Genomic DNA, 27,139 nt, shown 5'->3' on the forward strand with positions numbered 1-27,139 from the left:
GCCACAAACACCTCTGTTTCCAAGATGGCAGAGGTCTGGAACACACTGGAGGATCACTGACACCTCCCCTGGGAAGTGCAGGTCAGGGGAGTGGTCACTCCCCTTTCCTTTCTCCAGTTTCGCGCCAGAGCAGGGGTGGGGGATCCCTGAACCGGAGTGGACTGGCTTATGCAGAGATGGGCACCATCTGTGCCCATCAAAGCATTTCCAGCGGCTGAGAGAGGCTATTCCTCCCCAGCCTTCACACCTATTTCCAAAGGGAGAGGGTGTTACACCCTCCCTCAGAGGAAGTCCTTTGTTCTGCCTTCCTGGGCCAGGGCTGCCTGGACCCCAGGAGGGCAGAAACCTGTCTGCACATACATATAAGCCACAAACTTATGAGCACTGGGATCACGGCTAGCAGGATCCCAGTGACACATAACAACCACACTTACAACATAGGGATCTCACTATGAGCACTGGGCCCTGGCTAGCAGGATCCCAGTGAGACAGTGAAAACACCCTGACATATACTCAGAAACAGGCCAAAAATGGGGGTAACAAGGCTAGAAAGAGGCTACTTTCTCACAACTTCACTTTCTGGACCTGTAGAAGGATTCTCAGACGACTGCTTTGCTGCCTGAAGTCTGTCTTGAACCCTCAAAGGCCTGCCCTGCTGCTTGATCCCTATTCCACTTCTTCAACCCAGGACTGCCACAGTGACTCCAAGGGCTAGCTGGCTGGCCTCCTGATCAGAGTCTTAGCGATAGAAAAGGCTCCATCCATCTTAAACCCACACATGGACCCAGCATGAGTGAGTCCCAACCACAAATCGGTTTACACTCCAGTCCTGGACCTTTGGTGGAGGGTGTTATAGGTGCCCAGATAACCAAAATCTAAAACTTAGGATTTTTACATTTTTTGGCTTCAAACTGCTGTGAGAACCGAGAGGAGACCGGGACCAACCTGCTAGTCTATTGAACCAGAGTTCATTGCCAATCAGCATAACTTCACAGCAGCTCCTGCTACGTTCTTCACAGCAACAAATCTTATTCAGCTACCTTTACCATAGGGGTATCCAGCTTCGTAGAACATTCGGCCACTTCCGCTGGAGATTATCGACCTCCAAAAAGAGATTAAGTCCAATCATAGAAATCTTCGGCATGACTGTGTCCAGCGGCCTCCCAACAACACCTCCGTCTCCTCGGACACTGCGTGCAGCCTTGCCCCGTTGAGCTTCTACCTTCTCAGAGACTTTCTTCAACGTTTCAAAGGCAAGCGTCAAATTTTTTAATCCAACTTGCACTCCATCACAGTAAGCGACATTTTTTAACTTTGACCCTGTCTTGTGCGACTAGATGTCAACAGTTGGTGCTTTGATCTTTTAGATGCTAGTTTTTACCTCAAACTTGAACAAGGTATACCTCCAGCTCTACTGATTTCTGCTGTTTTGGTGCCAAATATGATATTAAAATGTACTTTTATTTTTCTACATTAGTTTGTGGTTTTCCTTGTGTTGTGTTTTTGCTTTATTGCGGTTAATATGCTGAATACATACTTTACACATTGCCTCTAAGTTAAGCCTCACTGGTATTGTGCAAAGCTATCAGAGGATTAAGCACAGGGCTATTTAGTGATATTTGTGAGTTCACCCTGACATGCTGGTGTTTGAGCAGGATTAATACCCCACTAATCAACAACCCAATGTCTCAAAGTAGAGGAGGAGCAAAGAACGTCAGCGGGGTGACGGAGTGACCGATGTGGGAGAGGGTCATCACTTTTGGAAGAAAGAAGGCACAAGTCTTAAAAACTAGTTTGTCCAGGTAGACGCAGGTATATGGCAAGTGAATAGATAGAGCCTTAAGCTTGCTTATTCTGTGTGCCGATGTAATTGCACTCAAGAAGACCAAGAGTCAGAAGCCTGAGAGGATAGTTGTGTATGTGTTCAAAGGGAGAACGCATCAGATAGGTTAAGAGCAAATTTAAATTCCAATGGGGCATAACAGACAAACCCCTTATTAGTGCCAAGAGCAAGGTCTTGCTGAGTCAATGAAAACACAACAGTAACACCTCAGACAATTCAGCGTGCAGTGTGCCAACAATCCACAAACTTGTCACATATACAGATTTCGTCAAAAGGACCTCTGGCTTCCAGAATGACATCAACAATCTGGAAGGAAGATTGAAAAGACTCAGTTGTCATCACTCAGACTCCAAGCATGGAGGTGAAGATTGTGAAGGTTCAGATGCAGGACCCCGTCTTGCTACTGCGACAGAAGGTCCTTTCAAAGAGGCAGCCTGATCGGAGGATCGATGCTCATGCCCAGGAATTCGGAATACCATACTCTCCATGCCCAATCTGGAGCCGCTAGGATAACTTGGGCCCAGTCGGTCCTTAACTTCTAGAGAACTCTGGACAGGAGTGGTATCCGCAGGTAGGCATAAGCAGTCTTGAAGTCGACTCCAAGAAGAATATGTTTCAGAGTGAGAGAGGTTTTGGAAACTACAACACAAATAAGTGTTGACACTGCACGCTCTCGATGAAGGCACATGGATTGAGCCAAGGTTTTCCCCATTCTCGTAAGAGGACTGGCACCTCTGGGTTTACACACTATTCATGGTCCACAAGGCGGCAACAGCCACATTTGTTTACCCTGGTGTTCAGAGATTCCACCAGGTGTTGTAGGACCAGGAAGATACCCTGGCATTCCAACATGTCCTGAGGCGCAGGGCATCCTGGCACAGGATCAACTCCATCCCTTCCTGCTTTTTTATGTTATGTGGTGGTGGTGTTGTCTTTGAACACCGGAACTCTTTGATGGATGGCAGGAAGGTTTTCAACACCAAGTGGAACAAGGAATGGTGGTCCTTCACCAGCCGTTGTGCAGAAAGTGGCATGGGGGGGTGAAGTGTTTTTTTTTTTTTTTTTTTTAGGAATGGAAGAATGCAACCCCACGAACAGTCTGTTGCATTCACTCGTCTGAGGTGAAAGTGACAGCCTTTCACTCTGGTAGAAAGTGCCAGGTCCTGCCTCTTACAGCATGGCAATGTGTCTCTGAAGGCAAACTAAATAGGTTTGGGGGGTGACAGCAGCAGGTGAGTGGAGGACTACGCTGCACAGTGTGTCTGGTGATCATGAGATTTGTGGGAACCTAGACAGTGGCCACTAAAAGGCTGAGAAGCCTGCTGGCCCTGTGGGTATGGCTGGTATTGTGAAGGAGACTGAAACCCCCTACCATAGTCATTTAAGAGTTGAAAGCAAGAGTGCAGTTGGTGGGGGCAGTGGACAGGCCCAAATATCGAGCTGTGATTCTGCTTTTGTTTTTTGTTTTTTTTACAACCACATTTTTAGTTTTGAAAATAGTGTACACACAGCATGTTACAACGTTGGCAACATGAAGTCTACATATCAAATCTCGCATTACATTACATGTCCACCTGCACTGACAGTAGCATTACAATAATACACCATGATAGTTCCACCATTTACCCCATATTTTATCATGCTTCTGCAAGCACCCTCTGTAAGCATAAATCTCCTTTTCTTGGTGCAAGCACCAATCCACCTCCCTCCTTCATCCCACCATCGATGGACTTTTGGGTTGCTTCCACATGCGGGCTATATCCTTTTAGCTATGAGGGATGCCACCCCTTTCACTCTGCTCGCAGGGCCCCACAGTTCTTACAGCAGTCCCAACACTGCTACCCTAGGACTCAAGTCTACAGGGCGCCCCAATACCTTTGATATTCCTTTCGTTCCCAGCCAACTCCCAGAAGGGCCTTGGCTGGGAACAACTCCAGACCACATAAAAGAAGTCTTCCCTGGGAAGATTGCACCTGGCACAGGTTGGAAGCATCTTAGAGGATATTCTCAGTAGTCCTGCTGGGGTTATGTAAGTTGCATAGGAGCAATTAAATTCTAACATACGCAGTCTTGCTGCGATGGTTAGCTCCCTGGGAGCAAGGGATGCCTCCCGCCAGTCGTCGTTGTCGTCTAGTTCCCCAACCCACAGTGTCCATTTCTGTCTCAGGTGGTCGCAGCCATCCAGGCATTCGTGAGTAGTGCAATCATATAAAAAAACATTCTGTGGAGCACTCGAAATATGTACATAATGAACTGTCACAGGCAATGGATTGAAACATACTCCATAATTGATTCAAAATATCACAATTCTAAAAGAGAATGTGTGCAATTACTCGTATGTGGCAAATATATATACATAATATTTAATAAATGAGCAAATACATATAATGAACTGAAAAAGACTCAAAATCAAAAACTCTAAACAATCAATACCAAAAACAAAACATTTAAACAACTTATTCAACACATATAAGACAACATTAATAATTCACTTGTTGACCCAAAAAGTCAACAACTAACAATCACAAAAAACAATATTCAAAATCCATGATATGTCCATCCACAGTATGATCCTGATTGCTACTGAAAAGTTTCATTTGCTAGTATAGTCCAGCCAAGGGAAATGCTGCTTGTAGTTATGGAGTTAAGCCAAGTTAAGATATTCACCCCTGGTAGAGTCCAATCAAGGGAAAGGCTGCTTGTAGTTATGGAATTCAGCCTAATTAAGACATTCAGCTGACACGTGTGTCGTCCTGATACGGACTTTCTAAAAGCTGATTAAGCAATGACATAAATGCAAATATGATTAGAAAACAACAAAACATTAGACATAATGGAAATTAAATCATCTTGTTCCATTGATAACCTCTATATTCATAAAGGTATTCGGTTAGTCACCATCAAAATATTCTGAAAGAAAAGTCAAATAAGCCACATGCCATTGTGCACACCCCATATGTGAAATCAAGAAGCCAGACACACAAATCTCTAGGTAAGTGTACCCAGTGGTTGGAAGTAGAAAGGAACCAACTAATACCCAAAATTAATCTGGGTGCGTTTCCATGCAATGTCATAATTGTCAAAATATCACACTAATCAGAATGGTAAATACCTCTTGTACGTAAAATCTCTCCAAATATTTCTGATAATTTCCTAAAAGTATGTGAAATATGGTGAGATTCCAACTTGTAACACTCAGAGTTAAAAATCACTCCAGATCTTAGACGTGTTTAGACAACGAACCTGTGTACATAAATCAATCTTTATGATGATTCCTCTTGGAAAAAAAAGACCGAAGCGCAAAACCATACAGCAACCCGCTCACCTTAGCAGGGCTCCTCAAAGCCCACACAGAGTCACTCTAAAAGATGCCAGAGAATATTACTATTGATAGAGTAACTGATTCCAGTCACAATCTGATATCACAGCAAATAAACAATCTAATTAAATATAGACATTTCATCATCCAAATTTAGACTTCCCATGGACACCCGGAATAGAAATAATAAACAAATAATGTATGCCAGTTATAGAAAAAGACCTACGTATTGATGATATAATAAACCATCCACAATATTGGCAAACAACTAAATATATTTACGTCAGATAAACCCCAAAGTTATTTCAAAATGTGCATAACATTACAGTTTGTAATCTCTTAGCATCCCCAGCAAACAGACAGCATGTCTGCACCAAAGAAAAAAACAGCCACTCGTAATCCTGTCGATGACCATCCTCAGGTAGAGGAAAAAAATAGAAGAACGACACCAGAATCTAAAGTGAATAGATGTAAACGTCTATGGCCTTCAATTAGATGTCATCGCGTGCACCATCTTAAAGTATACTTAGCGATATTATTATCCCTGTTTGCACATCCATATATGCCACTAATAGTAATAGAACTTAAGTATGCAGCCGCAGAACATCAATATAATGTGGTGCTGAGAGTCTAACCGCTCGTAGTCTTTCACTATCAATCCTCATACGAAAAAGAAATAAAAGAGGGACAATGGAATTTGAAGTTACTTGATAGAAGAGTCCGTAGGCCTGCAAGTTTGTCAAAACCGTGCACCATCTTAGAATGCCCTATTAAAAATTCCTGCAAATATTGACAGATATGTGTCAATAAACACTGCGATGCTTGAGAATTGTTCAAATCTGACGGCATGTTCCAAACGATATTTCTTTACACAGTCATGATATTAAGAAGTGAAAAGCCCTCGAATTGTGAGTCGCCTCGTAATCTTATAAACTGATAAATTCCATGAAAACTCATTATGCGTCATCGCCAAACGAATAGTTGCACTATAATCACCAATCAAAAAAGGTAACAAATACATTAGCCCATCTCCTAAGGAAAGAAAAAAGTGTAAGAATAGAGGCAGGTCAGAGTGACAAAAACATGCACATCCCATGTTATGTTAGTAAGTGATTTAATGAATGTGATTACTGAGATGAAGATATTGAATAATCAGCACATCACTTAAAACAAAGATCACATGATAGTCGATCCTAATTAGAATCAAAAGCATCTTCATAAGAAATAATGCATTTCATGATCCAAGTTCATGCCAAAATTAATACTTCTAAGTCTAATAATCCACTTTGCCTCACTTCTTCTGAGTGCAATTTCACGATGTCCACCCCTAGGATGCGACATAGTCTGGCTGATACCCATGAATTTGAATTTGGGAATCTCTGTCGTAGGATGGTCCTTATTAATGTGACGAACTATAGGTGATGACAAATCATTGTTCCTTAATGCACGCATGTGTTCCTGAACCCTCTCCTTCAGAGGTCTAATGGTACTCCCTACGTAGATCTTGTTACACTCACATACCAATATGTAAACTATGAATTTGGTATTACAATTGATGGAAGTCAAAATCCTGTATGTTTTGCTGCCATTAAAGGTGAACGTGAAGGTTTTATGTAAAGCTATATTGCATGTTACAGTTGCTACAAGCAAAAAAGCCAATTAGTTGGAAGCCATGTCTTCAGATTTTCCCTCATAACTTCTGCACAACATATTTCTAATAGTGATGCCTTTTTTATGAATAATTTTTGGTCTGGAAGGTAGTATTTGTTTTAACGTATCATCGGTATGTAGGAATTCAAGTGTTTAAAAAGAATCTTATAAATGTCCTGGCTATTTTGACTATAAGGTGTACAAAAATATATATATATATTTTTTTTTTAATGGCAGGTCTCTACTCTTGTTTTGTTTTTTCAGAAGGGAAGATCTTGACACTTTGTTGATTTTGTTTCTAGCAACTTTGATAGTTTGTTGCAAGTAGCCCCTATGTATAAATCTATTCTCCAGTTTGTCTAGTTCTAATTCACAGAGCTCTTCCTTGCTACAATTTCTTTTCACACGAATCATTTCCCCGAAGGGGATGGCATTTATTTGAGTGTTAGGATGAGAACTTGTTGCGTTTAATATGGCATTACACGCAGTGGGTTTCCGGTACAGACTTGAGTGAACTGGATTATTTTCTATGAATATTTCGTGAGTAGTGACCTGCAAATTTGGGGTACTGCTTTCTTACCTCAGTTTCCTTCGGTTAGTAGTTTGGCTTCTAGCAGAATATATACAGGGAGGTAGGTTTCCGAAGGAATGTGGACCCACAGGGCATGCCGCATTTGCAGATATCGGAAAAATTGTGTCTTGTTCAGTCCATATTGTTCTTTTCAGATCTTGAAACGACATAAGGCTACCCCCTTTATAAACATCCTCCAAGTAGGTGATCCCTACTAAGTCCCAGCAGTGAAACTCTCTAATTGCTGTAAGTTGGTGTAGCCATTCCCCCCACCACAGGGGAGTCATTTGAGTAAAGCGTAGGTCCTATTTTGTTAAGCGTAGGTCCTATTTTGTTAAGCGCAGGTCTGCCCGCCAGCAACCTGAGTGCATGCAGCTATCTGTTCGGACATTTTACGCCATAGAGCATACCCAGAAGACCACTAAAACCCACTAAATGAATTTCAAGTCAGTAAGCGGGGTCGTCTCATCCCCCTGCAAACCAGCTGTGCGTCTAAGTATTAAATATATAAGTCTGGGATTCCGTGCAGTATCAAAGGCTACTTTATGCTCCCCACCCCCGTTCAGTAAAAAAATGGTACGTTTAGATGTGAGTTCCCGGAACCACTCCCTTGGCATATAATAGGGATAATTCGTCAAGGCATAGAGGTAGCGGGAGAGCCACATCATTTTAAGGAAGGCAGTGTGCCCCACTGGGTTTCAGGGCAAACCCTTCCAGCATTGTAGGTCCCAAACCAAGTTTGAGGACAAACCTTTGAAAATTGAGTACCCATGCCAACTCAGGTAGAAGGGTGATGTGGACCCCCAGGTATTTGAAAGCATTACTTCGCACCGGGAATTTGGGGTACCACAGTCGTCCCTCCGTATTACCCCTCACCTCCAATAGTGTTGATTTACTGGTATTAACCAGAAGCCAGGATATCTCCCCGAACAACTCTAATAATTCCAAGCACCTGGGACCGGATGCAGGCGTGTCACCCAGAAACACCAGGACTTTATCAGCGTATAGCGCCACCCTGGCTTCCAGTCCATTCCCCCATCTCCAGCCCCACATTAGAGGGGCTGCTACGCAGCAAGCATGCCAGGGGCTCAATAGCTAGAGCGAAGAGCAATGGGGATAAGGGACATCCCTGGCGAGGTCCCCGCCGAATGGGAAATGGAGGGGAGAGCATTCGATTCAACCGGACCTGGGCTGTGGGTTGATAGAGGATGCGGATCATTTGGCAGAATTTCTTTCCCAGCCCCATATGCAATAGGACTACCGCCATATATTCCCATGAGATCGTGTAAGATGCTTTACAAAAATCAATAAGGAGCAGGGCCAGTTTACCACTTGGTTGTGGGCCTCGGGAGAGGGCCACCTGAACTCGACGGATGCAATGCCTCATGCTTCTACCCGACATGAAGCCACACTGATCTGGGTGGATGAGGTGGGATAGTGTGCGGGTAAGACGTGTTTCGAGTATTTTGCCATATATCTTTACATCAGCATTAATAAAAGACATTGGCGGATACGATGCACATTGGTCATGGGGCAGTCCCTCCTTCGGCAGGACCACAATCGTGACAATCTAGTTCAGAAGGAAAAGACTCCTTCGACAGCGCATCTTCAGAGAGGTTTACAAGAAAGAGGTACAAACAATAAGCAGAACCTTTTGTAGTACTCTATTGGGTACCCATCCGGTCCCGCAGTCTCCCCTCCCCCCCCAGCTCAAATATAGCAGCCTCAACTTCTTCATTTGTCAGTGGTTGATCTATGCCTTGGGCAAGGGAGGGTGGGATACTTGGTACCGGGAGGTCCCAGACTATAGAGTCCTCCTCTGTTAAATGAAGTAGGGGGCATCTAGTGTAGAGATCTTGGTAGAAGGTTGCAAAGGTTTAAGCTAATGCCAACAACTCCACTCGGTTGTTTCCCATCCCAATCACATATGGTTGGCACAACTCTGGCTGCTCCCTCAAGTGTTGCCAGCCAATAAAGCAATTTGTCTGGTTTATCGCACGCCCCATAGGCTCTACTGGAAGACACCTGCCAGCATTGTTCTCCCTATTCACAAGATATTTGGTGCAGTTCAGTCCGCACCAACTGACGGTGCATCACCTGTATTGCTAATTGTCAGGCATGTCTCTCGAACTCTAGTATCCTGTTCGAGGTTTATGCCTTTCTCCCTCGGCTGCCGCTCCCGTCTATGGATGTAGCTTTTGAGTATTTCCCGCATTGTGGGCTTGCATGTCTCCTACAGCACTGCACTCCCGTTTACTGAGCCCTCGTTGCAGCCAAGTAAAGCCTCAAGTTCACTGGCACATTCTGGGGACTTCAAGTACCATGCATGAATTCTCCAAGTTGGCTGCTGTGCCTGGTGCACCACACCCCAATCTGCTAAAATCGCTGCATGGTCCGTTATGCCCCTAAGAAGGATCCAAACAGATCTCAGATTCGTCACGTCCGTTGCTGGTGCCCATATGAGTTCTGATCGGGCTTCAGTATAATAAGCAGCAGATCAGTGGGTGCAGGCACGTTCCTCCGGGTTCCAGACCCGCCACGCACCGCAGAGACCCCATGAGTCTGCCCTGGTTTTTAAGCACGCAGACAGGATGCGTCAGCTGGGACTGGGCCCCCCGAGACATCCCAGATTGGGTCTGGAACCATATTGAAGTCTCCCCCCCCCCCACCCACCAGAGTGAATCCAGTGGGGAGTGACACCAAGAGCGGTCCAAGTGCCTCACACGTGGGCTGCAAAAGTTGTGGAGGAGTACAGCAGGACACCAGATTCTATTGCTTGGCCTCTATCTGACTCTACACCAATATACCTCCCCAAGGTGTCATCATGAACCTTTGTCACTGTCAGCAGAAGCGATTTGTGCAGCAGTAAAGCAACTCCCCTGGAACATCACGCAAAGCCTGAATGGTAAACCTTGTTGTATCTAAAGCGCCCTAGGAAGGATCCCCGAATTCCCATTAGATGCGCCCCCTGCAATAGGACCACCCCAAGGGAATGCCTTTTTCTATACCGGAGGACTGCAGTCCGTTTAATGCGATCCAGCAGCTCATTAACGATTCACAAGATTACAAAAATCATTACAGTGATTGACGTGTGTAGCCCGTGGGGCTTCCCAATGGACAGCGGGCGACCCAATTGGGGGGGTTGGGATGGGGGTCAGGGGGGCAAATCCGACCATGAGGGCAAGGCCCTTTAGAACACTACAGTGTCTGCCTCAGTGCACCTGAACATGTGTGCAGTGAGCATCAGTGGCACAAGTATTCAATGTAGAATCATCCTTAAAAAAAAAAAAAAAAAGGAAACACACACACACACACACACAATACCCCTCCTGCCCCAACCCCCTCTACACTTCCTCCTTAGAAGCATCGGTTGCCCATAAAACAAACATGATAGAACTGTATTAACTTGTAGAGGTGTTCTGCAACCCGCATTTGGTTAACTTCCACCCATGTATGGATGCTTCGCCTGACAGCTGCATTTGATTTAACAGATGAAAGATTTGGGGGTTGCGGGAAGACTACCAAGTACCTCCAATCCCACGCTAGAGTGTCAGTACTTCATCTCCCGTGACCTTCCCAGAATTAGAGTGACCCACGACAACAATCACAGCCAGTCACATATTAGTGTATATTACAGTTACAGCGCTAGTTTCTCGGATCCAGGTCGTTATGGGCCACAATCGGGGGGGTCCCCCATCTGAGTGAAATATGGTTGCTGTATCGGACAGAGACGATTCCTAGGTCTCTGCCCTCGATTGCTCAACCCCTGGAACTGGGCTCGCCAAGGCCCCCTCCATGCAAGGGGTGCCTTCTCCTGGACCTCTGGCGGCGGTCACGGGCCTCCCTAGCAGCACACTTCGGTTGAGCCCCAGGTCCATCCATGGGGTACACTGCCAGTCCACTCCGAGGATGCAATTGCCGCTGTTCTGTTACCCACTCCCATGCCTGCTGTGGCATTTAAAAAAAGGTCCTAACGCACCAGGGATAGGCCATCAAGCTTGGACTCTCCTGCCTCCCTCGAGTCCCGGATTGCCTTCAGAAAAGTCTCATCCGGTGGGGACGACGACCCAGTCACCTCCTGCACCAGTCCTGCTGCCGAGCCTGTGCCCGTTGCCCTGGGCGCAGTGTACTGGTCCATTTTCATCTGTGCTGCCTTAGTATGAGGGGGGCCTGTTGTGTCCCATATCCCCTGGGGAGTTCAGCTAGGCAGGGGTGGGGGCGGGAGGGGGGGGGGGGGGGGGGGGGGGGGGGGGGAGAGCGCCCCGGTCCCACCACACTGTCAAGTTGTACAGGTAGGCACACCAAGGGCTCGAGGACACTGGGTCCGCCGTCGTTCGGCCCACCGGTCACCACTCACCTGGGCAAAAGCGTGACCCCCCCTCTGGGCTGGGATGCCCCAGAGCACCACGCCTCCCTCACAGGGTGTACCGTCCTCTGCCCGCTTGACTTTAGTGCAATAAATTTCTGGGGAACTTTATGGAGGGCACCAAAGTTCTTGGTACTAATTACTGTCCAGCATTCTATCGGGCCTTCAGATTTATACTTAGCTGTGTTACTCCCCATCTAGGATATATCTGGGTGATCCACAAATGATCCCTCAGTACCAAGATGCAGTTTATTAGGAAATGCCACTAGCAGGTCTCAAAGAGAGCAAGCTGTGTCCCATTAGATCGAGGGTCTATTTCTGGCCCCAATTCAACTTTAGTGAGGCAGTAGAAATCTGTCCCAGAGCGAGTCTGCCGGCTCAACACCCTTCGTTGTCCCTCCAGCTGCACCCATGGTGTCCGTCAAAGCAGGCGGCCCACAGCACGTGAAGCCCGCCGACCACTCCAGCGCTGATCCGCCAGTCGCGGCGCAACTCTGCCTGTCAATCAATCAATCAAAAAAAAAAATTATAGAGTGTGCTACTCACCAGTGAGGGTATCAAGGCGCGGGGGGGCAGGGAGGGTCACTGATCGAACAACCATGTCTTGAGGTTCTTTCTGAAGACCAGGAGGTCTTTGGTTTTGTGAAGGTCGGTGGGGAGGGAGTTCCAGGTTTTGGGGAGGAGGTAGGAGAAAGACCTGCCTACTGTGGTGGTGCGTTGGAAGCGGGGTACTGCGGCTAGGGCGAGATCGGCTGATCGGAGGTTGCGTGTGGAAGTTGACTCTTTCGTTGAGGTAGGTTGGGCCGGTGTTGTGGAGGAATTTGTGTGCGTGGATGAGGATCTTGAATGTGATTCTCTTGTCTATGGGGAGCCAGTGAAGGGATTGGAGGTGTGGTGAGATTATTTCGTGGCAGGGGATGCCAAGGACGAGGCGTGCAGCTGTGTTCTGGATTCTCTGGAGTTTGCATTTGAGTTTGTGTGTGGTGCCTATCACCTTCACACAGAGGAGGGGGGTAGGATCAGGGAACCATTGATCCCCCAGGGAGCCCCCGGTGCCCGAGTGCAACACTTTCCACAGTCTTGTATGCATCAGCACCCTATATCCTCCCTCTCTCTCTCTCACTCCCCACCCCGGGCCAGCACCAACCTGCAGTCCAGGGCCTGGGGCTTCACCCCACCGCAGTCCTCAGGCCTTTATTTGCCTCGCAGCCGCAGCCCTTCTCAATTCACAAATGCGGCCGCCCAGTGCACTCCGCAGCTCGGTGCCGGCCTTTCCACCACAACCAGTGGCCACTCACATCCACAGGCCGAGCCCCACAGCCATCTTCACCAGCAAGGCAGGCCGCCCCACCGCAGAGCCACGCCCTCATCTGGGTCAGCCGCTCTCGTTCCGGCAGGCCGCGGCCTCGCCAGGCTGGCGCAGCGCATGTCTCGCCCGCAGCTCCCCTGCGGTTGACCCTCTTCCCTCCGGCGGCCACAGCGGATCCGTCCCATCTCTGGGTGCCTCTCCTGTCAGTTTGGCCCGGCGGGGATGTTCCGCTGTCAGGCAGGATCGCTTGCCGTATCGGAGGAGCAGGAGCACCTTCAAACTGCAGACTCCATGATGGTTCTGATTCTGCTATTTTTAAAGCCCTCCAACGCTGCATCTGCTTTGTCGCAAGAACCATCAAAAGGCATGTCCGTGAGGCTTGCTTGGACATCCCTCAAAAAGACTTGTTGGTCGCAAATAAGTATGGCACTAAAGAGCCATTGTGAAGCACACTGCTCTGTCTTGTGAGTCTGCAGGGTCCAACCCACACCTGATGGTGAACTTTGCTGTTTCCCAGACATCAAGAATAGCTTGTGTAAGGATCGCACAAGTTTCCTCCGAAATCAAGAGAAGCGCCTGCACTACCGAATCCCACAAGTCAAGGGAGTAGCAGCCCAAAAGACTTGCTGTGTTCATGGACCGCAGGCCAGACTAGTGGTGGGGGCAGATCCTCTTCCCAAAAGTCTCCAACCTCTTGGCCTCTCAGTCTGGGGAGTGGAAGGGAATACACCTGGGTTAACCTTGACCACAAGGCCTGAACCACCAGGCTCTTGGGCGTGAGATGCTGGGTGTGGAATGTCGGGTCTCCTGACACTGAGTGCTAGTAATTGACTCGGACCCCTGATCAGTGATCAGACCAGGCTCCCATTAGAACACCCATGTTCAGCTTTGCCAATGTGACTCTGGACCCGCTGAAGGACAGGGGCACTGTGTCCAAGCCAAAAGGCTGGCATAGCCTCGTCAGAGCCAATCTCAACTTCAAGCAGGGTAATTTTTTTTAAATCATGGTACTTATAAAGTGCTGACAATCATTTTCAGAGGGATATCACAGCACTGAAACTGCCATTTGAGTTATCAGTAGGTGGGAACCGGAGACAGGAAGTGAAGGAGCATTAGGAAAGAACCCTGTTTTTTTTCTAAAACACAAGGTAATCCTCTGTGCAATGTATATCCATAAGGAGAGAATTCCAGAGAGCAGCTGCCAAGTAAGTAAAGGAATGGCCACCTGCTCTGGCCTTCTTGATACTTTTCACTTCGGCTAGGGCCAGGTTAGATGAGCTTAAATTTCTCGAAGGTTGATAAAATTCAACCCTCTGTCTGAGTAGCAAAGGGCCGGATTCATATAGAGCCCTATAGATGTGACAGAGTAGCTTAAACTTCGCTCTCTTACGTTTTGGCAGGCAGTGCAGTGGCAGATCTATATCGGTCCTTGTTGTGGATAAGTTTAGCCACAGCATTTTAGATCGTCTGAAGATGTGAGAACAAATATTAAACCATTCCCATGTAAAAAATGTTTCCATAATCCAAATGGCTGACAAATGCCCGGACTACCGTAAGACGCTAGTCGATCGGAATTCAACCTTAACTGTTTCCCAAGCAGTTTTAGTAGAGCAAAGCATTTCCCACATGTGGACATAACCTGGTCTTACATAGACAGATTGGTCAATGATAATGCCTAGGTTTTTTTTGTTTACTTTTTTTGGCATTAGTGCAATGCCAAGCGTAGAAGGCCACCAGGAATCGGCCCAGATGTGTTCAGCACCACCAAACAAAAGAATAATTATTTTTTTCTGCATTGAGTTTTAAACAATGCGTCGTCGTCCACCTACCCACTTCCAAGAGACAGCCTGTTCAGTTTTTCTTGGTAACTGTCTTTCACCCATAAAAATGATCAGCTGGGTGTCATCAGCATAGGAACATATGTCAAAACCCCATATTTTTTTTTTTTTAATACTGTGGTAAGGGGTGCGACACATACATTAAAAAGTGTTGGGCTCAAATCCGAGCCTTGGGGTCATTGTAATGTGGCCTCAGAGTCGAACAAGATAATAGTGTCATTTTCGGCGATAGATCAAACTCCGGCAAGGGTCACGGAGCAGAGGTGGGACTCAGGACCGGAGTTGGTCCATATCTAGGTAGTGATCTGAAGATCTTTCACCTCTTTGGGGCCAGGAGGCATGCCAGAGGGAGCTGGTTGCCTAAAGATGAGGGACATAGCCCCATAGAACTCCTTAAGATGGGCAGGTGTGGCTCTGGCTTCAGGAAACTCGGGGAGGAGTGCGGGAGCGGGGAATAGAGGTATGACAAGACCCCCACACACCATCTGGGGACCTGGAGGTGTGCGGTTAAGTTGAAAAAAGCTTCAATTACTTCTTCTCACCCAACAATGACTTGGACTTTGAAGACTATGAGCGGCACAGGGTATTCCAATACCATACCGAATCATCTTCAGGTGCATTGACAGGCAGTCAGAGCAGGACTTTTGAGTCATGGCTAGATCCAAAGAACAAAAGACAGTCCAAGTGGGGGATCAGTCACAGACTTCTGTCTGCGAGAATCCAGCAAAATGTAATACCTCTAGGTTTTGTTGGGGACATGTTCCTAGCAAACTGAAGAGAATTTTTTTAAATGCCTGACCAAAAGTTGGAGGTAGCTCTCCAGAAAAAAGGAGCGCACTTGGATAGCGCCTATTTTGGCACCGTGCAGGTCACGTAAAGTTTGGATGCCGACAGCATCACCTACCAGAACACAGAGGTACTGCTCAAGATTTCCTGGATCAAGTCTGACTCCTGGGGAAAATTCTCAGGTAAAGAACCTGCGGTTTGAAGTCTCTTCCAGAAAAATAATCTCAACTACATTGCAGATGACTTAAGCAATGAAAAGTGTAACTGAAAATACAGAATTAGCTGCTCTTTTCAGTACTGCACATTATTCTTAGATAGCAACCAATGCAGGGATGAGAGAAAAGGTCTCTTTTTGACATGGTTAGCCCTCACATTTTGCCTCATGTATGATGTAGCCTAGAAATTGTAGTGCCCATTTCCCCTGCTAACCAGGTTCCCTGGGCCAGAGCTCTTTCCGTAAAACTGATGTGATGCATTGGCACAATTGGATACACCTTTGGTTACCACTATAAGTCCCTAGTAAAAGGGTACTTGGGTACCCAGGCCATGAGGTACTATAGGTAGGCCCCAGAGGGCAGCATCACTTTATTGTGCCACCTTCTAGGGCCAAGCATCCAGATTTCCCCCAGCACTGTCATTGCAAGCTGGGTGTACTGGTGCAAACCTAAAACTCCAACTTGACATGGCACACCGCCTGTGTGCCCTGTTGACTATACACTCCATATACTATGGGTAAGACACCCCTCTGGCAGGCATTCCAGACCTAAGGCAGGGTGCGTCATATTATATGTGAGGGTGTAACTGCTTGAGCAATATGCCTACAGCCTGGGCCCTTCTCAAACCTGGACACTGGTTAACACGAGTTTACCAGCCACATGATGGCAACTCTGAACACGGTGTTGTTTGGTATCAAACAACTCAGACTGCTAAATCCAAAATGGTACCTGAGAGGTAGCCCCTACAAAAGCTAACTACCCTGGCATGGTTGCCAACTGGTTCTGTCTAGCCTGCCACCCTCAGACACCCAATCCCGGTTTCTCTGGCTTGTAATACAATGCCCTTCCTGGGTGGAGGTGCTAACACCCCCTCTCTCAGAAATGTGCACTGCCATGGCGGTGAGCTTCAAAGGGCATACCACCTTTGAAACTCAACCCCCAAGCCCGCTACTAGCAGCAGATGGCCACCCCCTTTAGTAACCCCTACGTTTGGCGGGAGCAAAGGCGGGAAACACACAAAGAGTACATAAGGTGTTGCCTGCGAGGTGGACACTCCATTTCATTTTCCTCCAACTTAAAAGGAAGGAAAAAAGCCAATCAGGTATAGGACAGGAAGTGGCCACTTTGTAGCCACCCAAAGTTAAGTGTCCCATTGGACACGTCTAAACCAGGTAAACAGATTTGAAGGACACAACGAAGACCAGCACCAAGAGTATCCATGGAAAGAGAATTGTGGACCTGCTGCACAAAGAAAAGGCGCCAAACACTGCCTGCTGCACCCAGGACCCAACAAACGCCGCTGAGGAGAAGCTGGACAACTGGACTGACCTCAAGAACCCCAGAGGACCTCCAGATTTTGCCAATCGCCCAATAACTCCCTCCAGAGTGGAGAAACCAGCAACCCAGTGAGGTCACTTCACTGACCAGCTGCTAACTCCCAAACTGGAAGTCGCAGCTGACCCGACAACACACCAACGACCACAACGACAAACCCTGCAAGTGTAACAAGTTTGGTGGCACTGCGCCCTCCAGTGGTCAAACTGTACCGATACCCTGGGTAATGGTCAGCTGACATCGGACACCAGGACTGAAAAAGGACCGGGATGAAGCCCCAGTAAAGGGACTTCAGGAACACCCTGGACCACACGCCAGAGTGTCCCGTTGTCCTGCAAATGACCCCTGAAGTGACTTACCTCCAGATCCAAAGGGCATCTTTGCGCTCAGCTCACCGATTCGCTCTGCACCCGTCCGCCGTGTGCCCTGGAACGAAGAACATGCTGTGCCCTAAAGGTCCCTTCACCCCTTGTGACCTCAACTCCAAGGAACCAACTCTAAACTTATCTGCACAGACTTCTCCAAGTGCCCCCCCCAGTGGCCCAGCACCAGCTCCAGAGACTTTTCCCCAGTGCTACCGCCGGAACCAGGACACAGTGTGTCCACCAACGACCTCAACAAACATGTGAAAGAAGAACTTGGTAAATCAACTGTGTGATTTTATATGTATTTTTACAGGTGACTTTCCATTGATTCCTATGGTGCGTAATTACACACAAAAAGACTATTTTTAATGAAACTTCAAAAATCCATATCAGAAAGAGTACTTAACCAATTTTGATAATCTTGATCTTAAAAATTTTATAAAAATCTGAAGCATTTGTATAAATTGGTCTTGAGCTATTCCTTTGAATGCGTTAGTTGCAGGATTGATAGTGTGAGTACAACAAATGATTTGCAGTTCTCCAAGATTGGACTAACTGTTTGACCAAACTACCCTAAAAGTTAAGAGCATTAGGTGATCTAGTTTTTACCCTTGTAAACCAACGTGTGGTTGCCTGCACTCCCTGCACTGTATGCCTAGCTTTGCACACTACATAGAGGGCCAGCCTCCTACAAGAGTGAACAACATCCTAGGAACAATCATTCTTAGAAATAACTACCAACTGAAATAGGAGACTGAATGCAGTAAACTCTTATTTAACAGCACTGTCATTTTGTTGTCCTATGATCTGTCCACAGAAATAACAAGCTCTAAGCTTCAGAAAGCACCTAAAACATTTTAAAAAGTAGAAAGCTGTAAGATTATGGAGTGAGCCTCATATGCACATGCAGTATTCACAAATAATACATCATTGAAAAAATTACATTTGTTGGAGCACCAATTAAACAGAGGTTGTGCACCTTAATGACAAAAGGGATCTCCAACATCAAACAATCTACAACAACTGCTATATGGTGGGCAGCAGCCACTCTAGCTGAAGTATTAGAAAAATAAGTTGGCAAACTATTTTTTATCTCAACTAGACAGCGGGGCAATCGTAACTGACACTGTAAAGACAGATTCTATAACAAACAAAAAAAGGCTGAAAATCAAGCTCAAGTCATGCTGTAACTGCTTGCCAAATTGTAAAAAGCACATTTATATAGGTCCAACATGCAGGTTAAGACTGGCAAACAGATCATGCGGATATTAACACCTGTTTAGTCTCCACTGCACAATCTACCTGTGAAAATTTCTTCTTCATTTCATCAAAGATACTTTGTCTGCAACTCCAAAACTTGCCCTACGAGACAGATACAATAAAGGAAATATCTTTTGTGCAGTTACATGATAAAACATGTTTATAATAAATATTAAGACAATAAGGACAGTATATATTATAAGTAAAGAAAACAAGAAGCTTTCATGATGTAGTACATAATTGCACTGTATAGCTACAAAGCTCTTGCAGTGGAGAAACTGAAAAAAGTCCTTTTGATTGTGAATATTTGTAAGATTTACCACTGTTGTGGCCTTTCTTAACCCAGTATATGACAGAGATGCAGCTACACACAGGGTACTCTCTTAAAATGAAGAATGAGAAAATTTAGTATGGTAAAAATTGGTGGCTAGGTACCACATTCCGTTAGTTTAGTGCTCAACAACAACTTTGACGCAATGCAATTTTCAGTTTTACACACTACCATTTAGTCACAGGCTACTGTGTGTTGCAAACTGATCTGCACATAACAGATTGTCCCTCAATTGCCTTAAGTGAATCATTTTCTCTGAGGTCTACTTTGTAGAAGTGTATAGGCTTACTAAGTTTTCTTGAGGGGCTGGCTTCTGCTACTCAGAAATAGCAAACTTGTCACATGTAACATTATGTGCTACATATAGAACTTGAAATTTATAAGCAATTTAGACTTTTCTTATCCCGCGAGCTAGATGAACATTAGCCATTAAATACAACAATGCCCTAACGGGGAAAGATCGACAAATTAATTATATATCATAAAACAACATAGGTGAAAACAAAAACACTATTTATTCATATAAATATATATATTCATTTATTTACTTATACATAAATATCAATTTAATATATTCATCCTATATGGACAACCCATCTAGTAAAACAACACACCAAAGAACAGATAGTGTGAGAAAAAGTGCTTGTGATAGATCGAAAGAAGAATACATATTCCAATTAATCAAAAACCTATACAAAAAAACATTAAAAACAGTTGGTTGGTTCTTTTCAGTTTGTGCTGCATTAACTCCATTCCAAATCCTCAGAGAGGATAAATCAATTCCTTTAATCCTCCAAAGATCCTCTGCAGAAACCAATCCAGACTATGATATATCCGTCGATGTTTCGACCCCTCTATACCTTGGGCCAAATCCCAAATCCACAATGGGTCTTCTTCAGGATTAGTACGATGGGAGTCCCTTAAATATATCCTCAGACTTCTTCACTTCTTTTACTTATGAGGAGATCATATCTAATTTTAAAATATCATTCCTCCTCATGTACCAGGTCACCAATCAATTCCATTGCACTCTTCATTCACATGTGAGCCTTCAGAAGACTGAGCGTTCACAAAGCAAAAACATTAGCAGCACATTTCCAACACATGGTGTTAGAAGAATTTAGTTACATCGCTTTTGAGTTTCAGACAACTATGGGGACACTGGTAGTTTTAGTGGTACACTGGGAGGCTAGTAAAAGACATACCAATAAACCATCACAACTACTCTATTGAATTACCAGAGTACTGGCACAAGAGTCCCATTAAGAATAAACTGTGGAGAGAATGGAATTACTACGCAACCAAACATGATTAGATGTTTCTGCCTCACTAATCATCAATAACGTAAGTCAGGTACTGCATAGTAGACAGACACCATGGGGCACACGGGGAGACTAGGTTACAGGTAAACTATTCCAATACGGCTCACTAAGAAAACAAATAAAGCTACACATGACAATCCCTTTAAGCCCCTTTTAAAAAATAAATATTTCCAAGAAAGTCCAAAGACTTTACGGTGAATGGGATGCACATCCTGGACGTTCAGAGGATTTCAGGTTATAAGCAAGCCTCACTCCCTTTATGCTTCACCTCCTATCTCCACCAATCTGGCTACCCTACCACAACTGGATATCGACTAACAACAGAGACAAGAAAAGAGAAAGGAATCATGTTCCAGGCATAGTGGTGCTAAAGATTTTAATACAAATAAAGTCCATTTGAATAATAACCCATATGAGTCAATTGTAGGCCTAACTAAATGCTGCATTTTAAATATGCATTTTCCTTTCTAAACTCTGCATAACCCGCATTTGCTTGACTTAGTAAGGTTAATAAATTCCAAACTGCTTTTGCTCCGCACAAATGCTTTTGTGACTTCTGCATGACTTCTCATGACGCAAACATCCTATTAAACAAAGAAGTTATATTATCCCATTCATTATTAACCACTTGACCTGCGCAGGAATCTCAAAACTTGCTAAACTGACTTTAAAAATAGCTTCTTTAAAAATAGGCTTCTAGTGCGAAGATGTGTGAGAGAGGAGATGACAATGTGACTATACCTAGAATTTACATGAATGTTCTTTCTTTCAGAACCCCCAAGCAGCTGGGAAAATAGTGAAATGTTCTGCTATAGTTTAAACTTCTACAAATGTAATGTGCGTTAAGAACACTCTGTTATAACTTCTCATTTAGATGGAAACTGTTCCTGTCTCACAATGTTCTTGCTTTCCGATTGGATGTTCCTGCATATTATCTGAAGACTGTTAAACTTGTGTATTATTATGCTATTAAAAAATCTTGTCCCATGGAGAGAACAGAAATGTTCTCTCTTTATTCAAATGAATCAGCACCATAGACTTAGAATCCCTTCAGAGAAAATCAGATGCTCTTTACAGAGCTCCGTGAAGTCTCAGACCATTCTCTATCTCTCTTGCCTCAGAGATTGTTATTTTTTTTCTTTATGAGTTCTGATAGCTTTAGTAGGTGGACTCTCAGATGTCTGTTCCTTTTTGCTTTTTTATATTTTATCCTCACTGACTCAGATACGGACACACCTTATGCTATGTTCTGTAACCTATGCTTGATTGATAATAAAGAAAACTATTTGAGAACTAATGATTAATAAAACTTTTACAATTAAAAAACAACTCTCATAATTGACTCCGGAGTAAAGAAATTAGATTAATGTTGAAGTATACTGAAGTTTCAAGATGCCGTTTCACATTTCCAAGGTCCCCAAATTTAGCTTCATACGGGCTGCTGAGGGTTTAAAAAACTCTCTGCACCCCCAAAACGTGAAGTGGGTGAAAAATATTACAATGGTTAAAAAGTGGCCAAATTAGATAAAGCCCGATTGCCCAGAATCTGTTTGCATTGATGGATGGAGTGCGGTTTCTGAAGCGGCTGCAGATTGCAGTTGAAGAATTGGTGAATCAAAAGGTGTGGGTGCCAATAGAGAGATGTGACAAAATTGTGATGGTTTAGGAGAATGAATTCTATTGAAAACTGCCTAATTTTGCTTTGAAGTGCATTCCTATTGTTTATTTGTTATATATGCTTTGGTCGAAGAAGCTAAGAGGCTAGAGACCAAGAAGTAGTATAAGATCCCAGGATAGATAAATAAAATATAGCGTTATAGTATTCTTGTGTAAGAGAAGTGGAGTTGTGAGACATCATTGACAACACAAATTCATAGGGGCGTAATTAATTGTTATTGTACTAAGTTTGGTGTTAGTGCTGTGTTGCTTTTGTGCAACAGATTTCACAAATTAGATTATTTTCGTGCAGGTTGAGAACTCTTTGTGAGTGGAAAATACGGATTGGTTGAAAATCAGAAAGTGTAAAACCAAATTCCGATTATCAATTGTACTATTGTGTTCTTTAGAAGAAGCAGGCAAAAGCTGCTGTTATTTTACACTGTTTAGTTATTATTGCATTGTACGGAGAAATTGTAGAGGGTGAGTTGATGCGAGGAGGGAGTTGATGCATCATATGCACCCCACTGGTATTGGTTAGTTAGTGTAACTGAATTATGGCAAGGGTTGCGCTGAGATTGGTTTATGGAATTACTTTTAATTGCACTGTTCTGAAATTTAATAAATGGGGTTCTGAGGTTTGACTTATACGGAACAATTTCAAAACATTTGAGATGAAGTCATTTTGATTATTGGTTCTAACTAAATAAAACTGAAATAGATTGTTTTTTAAAGCTAGTAGGAGTCTAATGAGAAGTGATTTAGGGATTCCAATAAGATAGGGAGAAGAAGCACCTCCTGAGGGTACACCAGCATGTCATATGAGGATTAATTAAGGGCTACATATACATGTTTGGCTTAGTTAGATTGTATGCTTGTGTGTTTCTGTTTCCTGTTTGAAGGCATTGGTCCGTCCTCTCTGTCCTATAGGGGAGCCCAACAGCAGCAGCAGCATGCAGCTCCCCCCTCGTCGGGAGACTTGAGTTGGAGCAGAGGAACAGTAAAGCAGTCCACCCGCTTTCCACAGCCGTGGTCGCACCCGCACCCCCATCCCGGCAGCGGCGTGCAGCTCCCTCCCCATCGGGAGACTTAGAAATTGGAGCAGAGAAACGTTAGAGTGGTCTACCTGCTTTCCACAACCGCAGCCGCAGTCCCACCCGCACCCCCACCCCCATCCCAGAGCACCGAGGTCCGAGGCTGAAGCCTTAGCACAAGGCCATAGTGGTAGCGATAGTCCAAGGCAGTGGCTAGTGGTTTTTCCTGCTACCCCTCCACGGACCCCTGTGGAAGCGGCTCGGCCACGGGTGCAGCTTGCAGGGGGTGTGGGGGGGGCAAGGGGCACGAGGTGCAAGCATGTGAAAACCTCCTCCCTTTCATGTGGCTGGGGAGTTGCTGGAGCCCACGCTAGAAGCCCATAAGCCCTACGCCGATCAGTGACCCCCAGCACCCTCTGTTGTAGCGATTAGATTAAGCATTAGCAGAAGACACCTTGTATTTAGCAACTATTGTGAACATTTCGCGGAATCCATTTTGTATTCATGGCAGCCATTATCTCTGCCACATGCCGCCATATGCTCCGTCCTACCTTCCTGTTAACTACTCTTGAAAACCTGTCTAGTGACAAGTTATATTTAGCATCTCCCACTTTGCACATGACCAGTAAGGTCAGTAGCTGTTAGTAATTAGTAACCGATAGTAATGTGTCTACTAGTCCTTGAAAACTGTTAGCCCCTCCTACCTGTCGACTGTGCATTTCCATATGACCTTATATGTATAGAAGTCTTGCTTCTATAATTGTACCACCTTCTTTTAGCCCCTGCATGGGTATAAAAGGACCATGCTCTCTTAGTTCAGTGTGCTACTTCAAACATTACCGAAGGGTGCGGTTTTAACTGTGGTACCACCTCATGAGGTTTAATAAACTTTGTCTTTTATTTCAGTTTGTGCCAACTTCTTCCTATATGGTCTGAGGACTTTGTGCAGAGAAGGGCGAACCCCTTGCACTAGCAGGCATTGCTGAGGCTTACTTCGACAAATTGGCGCCTGAACAGGGACTCATCGGCGACTCGGACGCCCGACGGATTGGTCGCGACGAAGGATTGGGATCTCGCTGCGGATTATCAATGCCTGAGGAGACCAGAGTCTTGGCAACCACGGCGTTTTTCCCTTCTTTCTGATTTGACCATCCAGGTGGCGCCGGTCCTCAACTGAGATCCTTTTTGTTCATTCGTCGTGCAGTGACCATTTGGTCAATTTTAGAACTTGGCAGTTGGAAGCTGGACGCCCTGTGATTGCTAAGAGCCTTTTTACGGCACTTGCTGTGGGTTTTGATGCCTTTGATTCACCACTTACTATGGCTCTCGTGTTTTGGGTGACTAGTCAATTTGTGTCCTTTGAATTTATATATAAATTGCAATTTATATAGACAGGTAATGAGGAGAATTTTCTCCAATTTAATTTTGATTTGAACGGCACCTTAAGTGCTACTTTGATTATAATACTGCATATTCTGCACTATTTTTGGCATGCCTGTTTTTAGGGCACTTCGTAGGATGTGTTGCTTTTGTAATGGTACCAATTTGAGACTGGAAGAATCGCAACCGGCACCCCCAGAGGGGACACCCAATAGAGATATGTATGTTAAACATGGTCTTTCTTCTATAATGTACAGCACATTATGGAATACATACACTTGTGCGGATCCTGAGTTATGTGGCCTATGCATGGGTCATTTGATTTGAGAAAGATTGAGTATGTGGAACAATGTATGTTTAAGCAAAGGTCTAGGCAAGATATGTTTGACTGTGTACGGATGTGAGAGAAAGAAGTGCGTGGACGAGTGAAGCGTGAGCAAGCCTTGCTTGAGAAAGAGCAGCAGAAGAATGTATATGTGAAAGCATTGGAAATGAGAAAGAAAGAAATAAACAACTTAAAGGAGATAGAAGAGAAAGAACGTAAATTACAGGTAACTGGCCAATACACTGTTCGGCAACCTCTCTATCCTATCCTTAATAAACCGCACGATGATTTTTTTGTTACTAGATCGCCCTCCACCTCCGTATGTCGTTCCTTCTGCCCCTCATGAGTTAGCTGAGGTCTCCAGTTCGGAACAACAGAAGATACGAGACAGTCGCTCTATGTTGCCTGCTGACCGTGCGTCTGAGCTTAGATCTATTGCTCGTAAAGCAATTCGTAGCGTTGTCTCTGCTTCTGAACATTTAGACAACATGAAAGGGTGAATGGAAAAGGAGCAGCTATATTTTACGGAGGCATTTGGCACAGAAGTTATTGAACTATTTTGGAAATATTCTGATGAGTTAGAGCCCGATGATGTAGCAGCTGATCGTAAGCAAATGCGTGATGGTCTTTTGTTTTCTCCCAAGTGGCTGATGCAATCAGTCGTATGGTGAAATTATGTATTGCAGCAGTCCGTTTGCAAGAGGAGAAAAGGGCCGTGGACGTAGTTGCACGGACATCTCAGACCAGCGGGGAGCAAGCTTCCATCTTTGGAACAGATAAGACTATGATAGTTCATGCGAAACCAATGTGGTAGGCCGCACCTTTGTATGTTCCTCCTAAAGGATCGGGTACAAGTGATGATAAAACTTCTGTTGATGCTAAGGGTTATTTTATTTATAATTGGGTGTTTACTCCTTAGAATAGGGCAGATATAATGGCACTTAAAACAGCATTACCTGACCCGCGGAAAAATCCAGCCGCCTTTTATGAGGAAGGTGAGGGAGCAATTAGTTCTTATACTATGACTTTGACGGACAATGATTTATTTTTCAGATTGATATTAATGCCAGATATGTGGAGAACGGTTCGTAAAGTTGATGATCGTGTAGTTTTTGGGGTGTCATGGAAAGAATTAGAACAGATGGACGGGGATAAGGAACCTGCGAAAAAGCTGTATCAGTTGATTCTAGATCTTCCCGCAGCCATATTAGTTAAGTTAAAAACGATTATTCCCCCTAAAAAGATAGATTGGCCTGTTTTAGCGCCTTGTAAGCAAAAGGCAGATGCTTTGAAGAAGCCATTCATGATTTTAGCAGCCAGTTTTTGTCAAATGATACGGACAGACATTTGTTCGTCGATAAATATGTCGTAAATCTGTTACCAGAATACCTAGTCGTCTAAAAGCTAGTGAAAGTTCATGGACTACCTCTACTCTTTTTTCTCTTTTGACTATGGCTCAGTATTATGAACATCAGGAATTAGAAGCAAAAAATAGCGAGGATAAAAAGATTAAAGAATTAAAAACGAAGGTTATGTTGGCTGACGCTTATGGTCCACCTTTAAGAGGTAGTGATAGAGGTGGACGTGGATCTTATGGTTCTTCTTACACTCGTTCAAATTGGTCTGTTGATCAGTATGCGTACTGTAAGAAATTTGGGCATCGGGCTGCCAATTGTCCAGCACTACGTGTTCATGTGGTCGGGGACCAATGAGAAATCGCTCTAGATATTCAGGGATTAGAAGAAGCATGAATGATCATGCTAGGGTTGATGCTAATGTACGAGGGCAGGATGGGTTTAACACTTTTGATAGATGGAACCAATACCAGATGTCTAACTATGTGCAGCCTGATTTCCAAGATTCTGCTTATGCATAGGATTGCCTAGGATGGGGTAAGGAATCAGTTGAAGTTCCAGTAGATCAGAGGGGTCCCTATGTTACAGCACATGTTTTGGGTTCTACTGATCAGTTTCTGGTTGATACAGGAGCTACTCGTAGCGCCTTGTCCAAACAATTGATTCCAAGGGCTCCCCTGTCTGGCTTAATCATTACATTGATAGGTTGAGATGGAACACCTTCCAACCACTTGCATTCCATGTTGATAAATTTACTGCTCCATGTCAGTTTTTGCTTTCTCCAAATACACAAGACAACATTGTGGGTCTTGATATGCTCAAGTATTTCAGGGCTACAATACGATGCTCTCTTGAAGGGGTGCGTGTTATTTTGAATGA

General features: G+C 44.8%; 1 protein-coding gene across 3 annotated transcripts in view; it reads right to left on the reverse strand.

Moving 5' to 3' along the window:
• Positions 1–27,139, reverse strand: part of USP47 (ubiquitin specific peptidase 47) — a 1,215,141-nt gene that overhangs the window by 1,119,988 nt on the left and 68,014 nt on the right. For 2 of the 3 annotated variants that reach the window (XM_069223600.1, XM_069223599.1), the window contains exon 2: positions 18,900–18,959. The exons of the other annotated variant lie outside the window; for it this stretch is intronic. In XM_069223600.1, coding sequence (XP_069079701.1) covers positions 18,900–18,959 — 60 coding nt within the window. The remainder of the gene's footprint in view (positions 1–18,899; positions 18,960–27,139) is intronic. 3 annotated transcript variants of the gene reach the window in all.

Source organism: Pleurodeles waltl, chromosome 3_1 (genome assembly GCF_031143425.1).
Source record: "Pleurodeles waltl isolate 20211129_DDA chromosome 3_1, aPleWal1.hap1.20221129, whole genome shotgun sequence".
NCBI classification, from domain to species: Eukaryota; Metazoa; Chordata; class Amphibia; order Caudata; family Salamandridae; genus Pleurodeles; species Pleurodeles waltl.